The following is a 12,745-nucleotide window of genomic DNA, read 5'->3' as shown; positions in this document are numbered from 1 at the left end:
TCAGGTAATTAGCCGAAATTTTGATTTAAAAAAGGAAAATATGAAGGTATAAGCCTAACAGGAGGTATATAAAGTCGACCATTGAGGAGCAGGTCGTCATATCGAATCTTGACCGAAAAAAGCAGGGGGGGATGTAGAACTGACGTAACAAATAGATTGTTCTGCACCTGTCTTTGTATTTTTGGTTAGCTGTCTGTCTAGCACGCATTTTCCACGCGAGTAAAGCCCGGGTCACATCTGCGCGACTCAACACGCGATTCAACTCGCAACTAACATCACGCGAATCAGAAAAGTTGCTTCTGAGAAGTTGCTCTGAATAGGACATTGCTCTGTTGCAAATCAACCCAAATCGACGGCGCAACTTTTATTGCGCAACAAGTTGATACCCGTGTCTAACTACGCGATTCAACCTTCAATTGTATTGCGAGTTGAATCGCGTGTTGAATCGCGCAGATGTGACCCGGGCTTAAAGGGCAGCACAGCCGGTGTGACAATTAATAACGTCCCCCTGAAAAATTTAAAGAGGGGATATTTTAATTCAAGGTAATGATCATCCGGGGATATTCTACAGTAGTATAGAATATGGCCCCTTAATTAGGTTAGTTCTTTCAATGCTCCATGACACCTACAGAAGTAATTTGCTCAAGGTTCGCAGTGCAACAACTGTCACTCTCAAAAGAACAGAGGAGTGCAAGCAATGAATTTGATTCAAATCAAACTCAATCACAACTCACAACTCTTTTCTCCAGAATTAAATCGAATTAAATTTTACACGGTGTGTTCTTTTCTCAATATGGAAGGCTCGTTCGTATGGCAAGGCGTTTTACATTTTATTCGATACTCGAATATATCAACAAATATTTGCTGATATCACCAATTCATTTGCTGATATCACTAAATAATTGCTGATACCATCAAATAATTGCTGATATCAGCAAATGAATTGGTGATATCAGCAAATCACGTATTGATTTCAACAATGACTTGCTGATATCAACAAATCAATTGATGATATCAGTAATTGATTTCATGATATCAGCAAATGAACCGTACATATCACTAATGCATGCTTTTGATATCACCAAATAATTATTGATATCATCAAATATCATATAAAGAGTAAAACGGCTTGCCGAACGTTCGGTGGAAAAGAACCTATACATAGGCGTAGGAGCCTCATTTGATTTGGAAGGCTGTAACGACTTGCCCGAAAAATATAGCCAAATTTTTTTCGCGCGCTTCGCGCGCGTCCCGCACTCGTTCCACTTATCATATAGGCATTCATCGGTTATGAAATCACCTGCCAATAACATAAAATCATTTTCCGTGTTATTACCCTTCCATATTGGTTACAATTATTGGGGAAGTTGTTACAACAATAATGATAATAATAATATAAGAAAAACACATTGCAAATTCTTCTTTTTTTTTTAGTAGGTGCCAGTGGCGGAGCTAGGGGTATTGGTCAGGGGGGAGAGAATGGTCTGTAGGGGCGCTTTTGACACTATCTAAGCGGAGCGCCACCACAGGTTGGCGCGGAGCGTACACAAATTTTTTGAGTAAAGATACTCCCTAGATCGCCGGAAATTACCATTTCCGGGCCTTGCTAATTTGCAGATAAACGAAGAATAAATAGGTGTCATCGCCATTTGTCAGAAAATTGCCACCAACAAAATGTGACAAATGTCAATAGGTATTTGAGAGCGCAATAAAAAAGTCAATAATCGCGAATAAGTAAAAAGTGCTGAAAAGCTGAAAAGGGCGCCAGCAGTCCATTTGAGTCCGTCAGGGGGGCATCCGCTCCCCTCTGACTGTATGGACGCTGGTAGGTGGCGCACAATTCTCAGCATATTGCCAAAATTTTCACCAACAAAATTGAAAAACACATTGCAAATTATTATTCTTTCAGTAGATGCCCGAAAAATTCTCAGCATATTGCCGAATTTTCACCAAAAAAAAAAAGAAAAAAAAGAAAACACATTGCAAATTATTCTTCTTCCAGTAGGTGCCCGAAAAATTCTCAGCATATTGCCCGAACTTTCACCAAAAAATTGAAAAACACATTGCAAATTATTATTCTTTCAGTAGATGCCCGAAAAATTCTCAGCATATTGCCGAATTTTCACCCCAAAAAAATGAAAAACACATTGCGGCAAATTCTTCTTCTTCCAGTAGGTGCCCGAAAAATTCTCAGCATATTGCCCGAATTTTCACCAAAAAAGTTGGTTGGGTGGGGGGGGGGGGCTGCAGCCCCCCAGCCCCCCGTCTCCTACGCCTATGAACCTATACCCGCCGATGCAGATAATATTTTTAGACATGGGCAATGACTGCCGCTGACATTGTAACGTGTTTGCCTGTTGTGCTGTTCCACATGGTTTTTAGCACGGGCATTGTACTTTCAAGGTCATTAAGCTCAAAACTGTGCAGATTGCAATGTCATGTAAGCAAATATCTGCAATATAATGCCTGCTTCTGGTTTAATTCACTTAATGGAAAGACTTTACTATAAAATGAATGTCAACCAGTACATACATGTACAGGGTGTACAGTAAATGTTTACAGTGTGTACATGTACAGAGTAACTAGGTGTAAACAGTCGTGTGGCACTCATTGTCCTTATCCTATCCATCCAATTTTCTCTCATTTTGGTAGGTAGCCTATAGTTGCACTCCTTTCAAATCGAATCAAGTAGGACACCAGTATGACTGTTTATAGCCAGGATGAAGTGTACATTTCTGGAATCACTGAACTTGGTTGGGTATTAAAATGGGTCTCTCCAAAGAGTCAACTGTTTGTTGCTTTGTGAAACAGCGTCCAACTTTCTGAAAAAGAACGCAATGCATCAATGAGAAAATGTAATCGCTGGCAGCCTATCACTGAGTGATGAAATAGACAATTCATTTCACTGGACCACTCCTAATGGGTTCCCATCAAACACATAACGTTTTTATAACAATTTGAGAAGAGCGTAGAAATGTTTTTACGAAATGTTATTGTAAATCGTTCATATAACATTTTGTAGATATCATATTAAAACATGAAAACATTTCTTATAAAATATTTTCCACAAATGTTGTTAACATGTTCTGAAAACGTTTAGAGGAAGGCGTTGAAAAAGCTTAAGAAAAGGGAAAATATGTGGTAATTTCAATACAACACAGCTCCCTGCATGGATAGCCTTTCAGTTGATCAAAATATCGCTGATTTTGTTCAGAATGTCATAAGATTATTATAAAATCATCAAAATGTTTGATTGAGACTTGAAACAATTAATAATGTCATTAACATGTTTTCACCAAACTTTTCTCCGGTGTACTTAAACTGTTATTAAAATAAAATTACAACGTTTTAAAAATCTTTATATAATACAGAATGATTGAACATTTTGCAAACATCGTCAAAATGTCTTCTTGAAACTAAAACATTTTGATGATGTTATTAATTTTTTTTAAATTTTGGTATTTTTTTGTGAGAAAAAAATGTGCCAATTTAGGTGAGAAATTGCTCCTAAACTATTCCTTGAGGATACTTGAATCTTTAAGAAGTTATTATGTCCAGTGCAAAAAATACAAAATAATGATGACAATGCTTCCGTAAATTATGTGTTTGCAAGTTGTACAGCTCTGAAGTTGCTATTTTGGTCTGCTATTCAGCATTTAGGAAAGGATTTTGATGCCATTTTCGTATAACATAACCATGTGAGACCTGTGAGGGTTTTTTTACTTTAATTATACACATACAGTTTGTACAACTTACCAAGTTGCAGACTTTTAGCTTTTCTCAATATTAATTAATGAGGTTATAAAGTTGCTTTGTACAAAACGAGGTCATCTTTGACAGCTAATATCTCAAAAGTGTCATGTCGAAAAAATGATTATTTGTTTTACTAGATTTAGTACACCCCTGTTTGCACAACAAATTTCAGGAGGGTGTTTTATTTATTTTTTTTACATATGATCCCTGTCTTCGTTATTCCTTTAATGGTTCAATTAAATACGGTGAAAGGTGCAGCATTTTTATGTTGGCATTATGTCTAGACACTCGTTTTACTTGATTTCCGACATTCACGGTATATGCACGCATTATTTAATGGTTTCACTTAAATCATTTCACTATTGCAGTATTTTTATGCTGGTATTATATCTAGATTAAGTCATTTTACTTGATTTCAACATTCACGTCATATGCACGCATTATTTAATGGTTTCACTTAAATCATTTCACTATTGCAATATTTTTATGCTGGTATTATGTCCTAGATTAAGTCATTTTACTTGATTTCAACATTCACGTCATATGCACGCAACATTAATGGTTCACTAAAATCAGTTGACTAGTGCTGTATTTTTATGCTGCAGCATTATGTCTGGACACTCTTTTTACTTGATTTCCGACAGTTCACAGCATATACATACCCTATAACAGTATCATACACACTTTAGTTGTATAACGTACAGCAGTGTGCACAAGGGCGTAGGAACCGGGGGGCTTGTGGCGCCAGCCCCCCCCAGTGAAAAATATGGGCGGCGGAAGTATCATTCCGCCCCCCGGTTCGCAAGTCAGAAAACCCCTTTTTCATTTCCAATTGAGAAAAAAATCTCATTTGGAGCACCAAATTGCATCTAAGGCCAGGTGAAAATGCAAAATTATTTACAAAATGGAGTGGGTGTTGAAGTGTGCTATATTGCACCTAATTGCATCTGAGGCCACCTGGAAATGCAAAAAAAAATCCAAACCCCCTCCCCATAAACCCCTCCCCTAGGCCGGCCATCAGTCTTCAGCCCCCCCCCCCACTCAAAAGTACCTTCCTACGCCACTGAGTGTGCATTGTATGCCGTCCAGCCAGATCTGGATATATGGTAACTAGTCTACGGCCAAATTTCTCGCTTTCCGTAATTTAACAGTCATTTTGTTACTGTATATTAATTAGAGGTATCATCTTTAACTGTATTTGTACAATTTATAGGCATACCACTACACGATTTCCTTACGCACAAGCCAGCGTATTGTCAGGGTCATTTTATATTTAAATATTGCGCGTTCCTGTAGAGGTATTTTAAAGTGCAGGACAGCAGCCTAGACACAAGTTTTACTGAGCCGACCCAAACGTTTTGAGGATGTTGCTTCCGGTGGACGCGAGTTGTAAAATCCCAGTAACAATACTGCTTATACCATATAGCAACTTCTAGAACTGTTATTGGTACACAATGTAATTTCAAGCTTGCATATAAGTCAATATACTAAATAAATACAGTGAGGTTTGCAGGGATGTCAAAGGTGAACTGTACTACCTGGGTGGTGTGATACAACATGAGCATCTACGTGTCACGATGAATAACACTTTTGAATGAATAGCACCCTTCTTTAGGGTGTTGGGGTGGGGGGGGAGGGGGTTCTTTTGTATACTTTGACTCAGTATCAAGTTTTGAACAATTAATAAAGACATATACTTCAGAGGTTGAACATCTTCATAGCTTCTTTCCAATGTTGAAATATAACATGTTCAAATACAGAAGAACCCTGTTGATGCTGGTGGAGGTCAGAAGTCATCTAGGGTCAACACAGGTCAAAGTGTGTACATCTTGTAAACACCGTAGGAAGGCTAACATTGAAAAGTCTTGAAAGGTCTCGTACTTGGCATATAGTGTACCGTGTTAATTGGTAGAACACCCTATTGATGTTGGTGGAGGTTAAAGATCATCTAAGCTCCACAGAGATCAAATGCATTTTTGCATTGTGGATATTGGAGTTTAAAGGTAATATCAGGTTAACAGATTTTCAAAGGTGTGAAGGACTAAATCATGGTATTGCAAGGAATGCTAAAATTTTGACAAATTTCCCAAAACAGATAAAAAATAAATTTAAAGATTTCATACATGGGGATTTGAACACTCCATATTACGTAGACCCCAGGCCTCGACAAATACGGTCGCCAACTCGCCAATGGCGACTAGAATTTGCGACTGGCGAGCAAACAATGCATTACGCTCGACATTTTGGCGAGTGGCTCATTCGCTCACTGCCTTTATACGATCGGCTTACTATTAACTTGTGAGCCAATCAACAAAGGCATATTGCCTAATGTTACACATCACAGTAGAACTATCAAGTGCACTGTTACAAGTATGTCCTAAGGAACAGCTCTGTTCACCAGCTCGAAACCAATTTGATACTAATATCTCAAACTAAATGATGCACGATAGGTGCAACCAAAATGGAAAACAACAAACTTAAATATAAATGCGTAACGACAACTGGGGTACCTTGCGTGTACGATCGGTACAAATGAAAACAACGTTGTCAGTATGTTAACCGCAATCGTGCAATAAGGCCTACCTGACATGTCAATAAGTAAAAAAACTAGTATCCAAATTCACAAGTCAGTAAAATGAGGCATAGCTTCGGCTTTTGTCGACAAACTTTCAGTTCTGTTACCAAATTGTTGACCCAGGCTTATAATGGCCATGCAGCAATAAAAAGACAAAACTTTGAATCCATCGGGTGTTGAAGAACTTGGGAGTATGGCTGGTCATTGTAGTACTTTGCTGCTAAATAATCAGAACAACCCAGATTGCTTGAAGAAATAAAGGAGGAAATTCAAAGAGAGTGGGCTCCACTCAAGTCTTAGGTCAGTGGCAAAAATATTCCATTTGGTCCCCTATCCCCGCTTGTAATCCAGGAAGGTGCAACTATCCTCTGTTGTCTGAATTATTTAAAGTAATGGTGGTTCTGCCAGTGAGTTCTGCAGATTGTGAAAGTGGATTCGCAACCGTCAATAGAATCAAAACTTCCCACAGAACACTTCTCTTGCCTCAGACTCTAAAGGATTTAACGCAAATTTCTGAGAATGGCCCGTCTATAACAGTTTTCAACCATACCACATCAATTGACAAGAGGTAATTTTCCAGCAAAGGGCGACGTCACACCGACGGATATCGTGTTATGAAATAGTGATACCATCTCTTTGATGTTACCGAAAAACTCCATCGAGACACCTTACGGGCCTCTTATGTATTTATCTAGGTCATGGATTCAGTTTTCCCACGAGAAGTTTTTAACTATCTTATTGAATCTTGGTACAGGGCCTTTTCCCAAAATAGATTCCATTATGTCTGTGGAACATTCGAGAAGGTTCTCTCACGTGGTATGGAAGTTTCCATAGAAAGGGGATGGACTTCCAAACTCCCAACCAATCAGGGCAGATCAGTGCCAGCGCACTTATTTTTATATCGTTAAGTTAATACAGGATGGTCAGGTTATTGGCTGCCTACTGATTGTGCGCAGAGAGATTTTGTAGAAGTAGGGTATAAAAGTAAAAGGAGGCCGAAATTTTGAGCACTCCGTCAGCAAATTTATCACTTGGTCAGCAAATTTATCACTCCGTCAGCGCTCCGTGATCAGTTCGTCGCTTCGTCATTGCTTCGTTACTATTTCATCACTCCTAATTGTTTAATTGACGGAGTCAAGTCAAGTCAAGTCGAGTCAAGTCAAATCATTGTAATTTAGTTTTATTTGTTAAGAGAATCGACAGAGAAGAAATTATACCGAATCATCAAATCAAATCCTATCTCGTCAAATTGTTTTTTGTGTGAAGTCATTGTTTTCTTCCGTTCGAGACATCTCCTGAAGAAGCATAAATACGGCATCAAGATATCCCAGTACCTTTCTATCGCGAGTCCCGATATAGTTTTACTATCGGAAGAGCGGGCTCGACACAATATTACAATCGATCCCCAAACACAACATCAAAACGCAAATCACCACCAACGAGCGACTCATCAGATGAAGAACTATAGTTTGCCAATCCCCCCCCCCATCCGTATCTTCGAACGTTTCAACTTCATTCAACACCACTGGCGGATCCAAGGGGGGGGCCATGGCCCCCCAAAGGTGAGCCAAAAAGTGTTTCCGAACATCCGCAAAATCATATGATTGGAAATTTAAAAAATCGAGAGGAATAGCAGTGGTAGACTAGTCTAAACCTTTTCGTTTTCTGGTTTAAAATTAAATGCAGAGCTCCCAACTGACCCGCAATTCGCGGGAATTAGACCCGCATTCTAACACCCAAACCCGCTGACCCTCACAAGCGTCCGAAAAATCCGCATTGTAATTGTCAAGTATACGTAAAAAAAATTTGCATCAAATTTTGACTTAGCAACCATCATTTCTTTAGCATTTAGCATAATAGAGTATAAAACCTCCTTTACAGCATCATTTGAACCTCAAATTAGCCTATATTTCTTTTCATTGGGGCGAGCAGCGAACATTTTCATGCCACGGGAAAGAATGAATTATCACCTACTATTCGATTTATTGATGTTACACACAAAAAAATGCATATTTCTCAGAAAATTTTGGGTGACAAAAGCCTTTCTAAGTGCCACCATTTTACATGTAGGCATCACCAGGATTCCAAAAAAATTCAAAAGGGGAGGGGGACACCCCCTCCCCTTATACCCCTCCCCCAGGACGGCGATTCGTGGCATGGACCAGCATTTGCCTTCTCAAGAGTTGGAAGCTATGAAAATGTATGAGCATGAGGAATTACAGTTTAACACCATTTTGCAATTACAGGCTGGTTGTAAGAAATTTATAACCTATGAGAAATTTCTTGAGAAAGATGATCCCAACTTTGTTTTATAAATATTTTAGAAAATTACACCTGGGAAACATTTTTTTAGAAGTAAATCAACATCACCATTGTACACTTTTGTCCCACCAAATTGCATCTGAGGGCATTCAGCAATAGAAAATTTTCCAAAGGGGAGGGGGCACACCCTCCCCTTAGACCCCTCCCCCATATCACTCTAATGCCACTTTGGCCCCTCCCAAACAAAGGCCCTGGATCCGCCAGTGTTCAACACCATCATTTATTCATCTTCCCAAAGATAAGTAATTAAGCAAGCAGTATTCGCGGGAACCTTAGCAGAAGCAGAATGTGTGCTAAAAAAATAAGGAAAAAAGCCCGCGTATTTTTACAATTTTTGTTATAAGTATCACAATGTAACTGCTGTCTGAGCTTGGTGGTTTCTTCCTTCGTCAACTTACTATAAGAAAGTTTATTGCAGTGAACTTGAAGCAAGTCCAAATAGGATTTTTGGTCAACGACCAATGTCAATGGGAGATAACTGTGTAAAATCGCTCACTATTTTTACGTACATTATGTACGGAGATTTTTCAGGTGCGGTAACTTTCTACGAAGTGTATTGATACGAACTGAACTTTCAAGGAAACAAACGTAAAATAATAGTTTTGCCGAAATAACATTACATTTCTCGAAATGAACAACAGGAAGTTTATTGGATTAATTTTTAGTCCCAAAAAATTGATAACTCTCGAGACCTGACCAGTGAAAGCTGCAAGTCGGACACTCAGTAGGCTAATCATCGATAATGATAATAATTGTCAGTACCAAGCGTTATCTTAACTTGTTAACGATACTAACACATACACTGATACAGTATAGTCTGATGTCATGTACAGATGGTCAGCCATGCCATTGCTTATTTTTGTGATCACTTTTACAAAGCAAGTCATAAACAATGTTTCACCGTTTTATATTTTCATATATATCATGCTTTAAACACTTTTGACGAACACAATTTAGATCGATTTTGCTGTGAACAACTAACAGTAACACTATAACGCGATATCCTAAGTTAGACCATACTACCTAGGCTTATATCACACAAACACTTAGCGAGAAAAATGGCGAGTAAATTTAACGTTTTGTCGAGCAGAATTTTAGACTCGGTCGCCAGTTGGCGAGTAGTTTTCAAAACATTTGTCGAGGCCTGTTTTTGTCTTTGGTATAGGTCAAAGGTCATCTGGAATCAAGAGAATGTGCTTCCCCCTTTCACTGTTTTAGTTGCACTATATCATAGTATGAAGAAAGCCTTACAAATATGGCATGTAATGTTTGAAGGCAAAACCAAATATACAATCCACATTTCACAGTGTTTTAGTCTATAATCAAGCCTGTTTTGTTTTTCTTGGTTCCAAACAGAGACAAAACTTTTTTGGCACAGAAGAGGAAAGAACTTTCTTGGAAGAATATGGTGGATCTTCAGAGTGATGATTGTTTTTTATCACATGTGCTTTCTCTGACAATGTCATGATTTGTGCTTTATTACAATTAATTGACAGTAAAGAACGCTTTCCAGCAATACTCTAACTCTTTTCTGGCAGTGTTGGAAGCACCAGACAGTACCAACCAGTCCGAATCTCACGTTTCATTACATTCACAAACCGAATAACCCGTCTAAGGTACTCCAGAAGTTTTCGAAATGTTTTAGATATCATTTTCTATAATGTTTTAACATTTGTCAAAACATAACTATAACGTGTTTACAAATATTTCTGAAACATTTTAAAAGCATTGTGCTGACATCGAAATAATGTTATATAAAACGTTGTGAAAATGTTAACCTGCTTTTCTAGCGACCCAACATTTAATGTTTTTATAACGTTATTTTATAACGTTATCATAATATTTCTCGAAATATTATTATAACGTCTTTACAACATTTTCTGCATCATCTTAAAAGCGTTGTACTGACATCGAAATAATGGTATATAAAACGTTGTGATAACGTTATCCTGCTATTCTAGCGACTCAACATTTAACGTTTTAATAACATGTTGCGAGGGCCCATTGTAGCCTAACACTAGTCACTGCTAGTGAGGAACCTAATGTTATAATATAGAAAGTATTTGAAGTGGCCTATGTGACAAATCAATATTTGAGAAATTAGGTCAGGTTACCGTATCAGAATGTTCTTTATGAAATGAGCAATACTCGATTGTTCTGGTATATTTCTTATAATGACACGCTGGTCTCGGGTTCCCGTCGGTTTACGTGAAATCGTGTTGTACGCTGTGCACGCATCTTCGTGGATTCTCTGGTATGTTCGCGAGATATGCAAAGGACTTCCGCGATCGGAGAAACTGGGTCGAGTTGTTACTCAGGTGTATCGAGAAAGATCTAGATGATTCTTGACATGGCGAATCGTATAAAAACCCGCCCATATCGGAGAGTTTCTCAGTTTCTGAACAAATACAAGCGACGACACATATTATACCATTCTACTATATATCATCAGTGCTCAACTGCCAGTAGTTTCTGAGGGATTGAGATATCGATACCAAGATTGATTCTACACTTCCATTCAGAAGTTTGAAGAGGTCTTTGCTGTGAAACTACAGTTTTCCAGTCGTTATTTCGGAGAAGGTGACGAATTTCTGTCTCGTTGAGGAAGTTCGTTTACGCCAGGAGTTGGTGGCTATAGAGCTGATTTTGGACTGACTCTGGTAATATTTAGTCGGCTAGAAGTTCGACTTGTGCTTCACTCGATTGTTGCTGGAAGTCCGTCTTCTATTTTGGAGCATCGCCGGAAAGAAGGTGACTGCTGTTTCTGGGATCGCGAGAAACTTCGTCGAGGACCAGTGAATTTCGCGGTACAACGGACCGAGAATCGTCGTCATCAAGGTCGTGGCCGCTGAGGGATATCGCCGTTGGAAGAGACCAGCGTGTTTAAAGTGTATCCTATCTTGTTAAGTTTGTGATTAATTTTCTATATATTTGCAATTACCACTTGTAACTTGGTTCAAACTCCATTGTTCAATATATTGTACGTTCTCATTCAAATTCTCTAGACTCGTCAATTTGTCTGTGTTCCTATCAAAAACGAACCCAGGCTTGTGTCTCGTTAAAAATTAATTATCGAGACCTCTCGCATTCCAACGTAACAAACGTTATTTATAAAGTTATCATAACATTTGTTCAAATATTTACCGATATTTTAAAAACGTTTTTGTGTTTGCTGGGTTGTGTTAAAAATCAAACTTAAATGTCACAACTAATATCTTAATAATGGAGAAAGTCTTAAACGTATCTTCACAAACATCAGCACTTAATCCTGGTCCGCGCCTTCAGTACTTTCTGACAAATGTAGCCAGGGGACCAGAAGCTTCCAAAAAGGGGAGGGGGGGGGGGCACAACATCAGACGGGCATTTTCTCATTCCACTACCACTACTCGTTATGCTATAAACCGATACACACCGGCTATATCACTTAAATATATAAGATGTGTTAGTATGCTATCAATACTAATATGGTGAATTGCAACATTGATTTTTTTATATTTGAGATTGTTTATTGTGAACGGTGCTACAAAAGGTATGGGATGCCATTTAAAAAAAACATGTACGGACTAAAAATAAATAATTACAATAAAATATTAAAATTGAAAAGGCTTGAGATATCATATATAATATAAACATATATATATATAATATAAACATATACCTTTATATATATTTACATATACCTTTATATATATATATATATATATATATATATATATATATATACCTTTATATATACCTTTATATATATAACGTAGGCCTACCGCCCAAAAACCAACACACCCTCATACAAGAAAAAGGAATTGTTGCATAGTTACCTGTTGAAAATATTTCGATAAATACGTAGCGTATGCATCTTCAATTCCAGCATTTTCGTAGTTCGGACGGTATGCCTGGTACAGCTTAGCATGTTCAGTTGTTTCGTAAAATCTCAACGCCATACTGATGAGAATGCTATACAAAATTTTTGCAGGAGGAATGCTACCAATTTACCAAACTGTTTTATATATCGAGAGAGCGAGATATGGTCACATATGATAGCGATGTAGTTTTGACATATAGGCTATGTATGTATGTTTATATTGCTGCATAGCAGGT

The 12,745-nt window shown here is 38.0% G+C and overlaps 1 protein-coding gene across 1 annotated transcript in view; it reads right to left on the bottom strand.

Annotated features, from left to right (window-relative positions):
* The window catches only part of LOC139974211 (putative methyltransferase DDB_G0268948), a 17,178-nt gene extending 4,433 nt beyond the window's left edge, over positions 1–12,745 (bottom strand). The window contains exon 1 of the mRNA XM_071981206.1: positions 12,466–12,745. Within this exon, the coding sequence (XP_071837307.1) occupies positions 12,466–12,588 (123 nt within the window). The 5' untranslated portion in view covers positions 12,589–12,745. The remainder of the gene's footprint in view (positions 1–12,465) is intronic.

The sequence above is a fragment of the Apostichopus japonicus genome, chromosome 9 (genome assembly GCF_037975245.1).
Source record: "Apostichopus japonicus isolate 1M-3 chromosome 9, ASM3797524v1, whole genome shotgun sequence".
Lineage (NCBI taxonomy): Eukaryota > Metazoa > Echinodermata > Holothuroidea > Aspidochirotida > Stichopodidae > Apostichopus > Apostichopus japonicus.
Note: the sequence above shows the minus strand (reverse complement) of the source record. Positions and strands in the feature narration are given on the sequence as shown.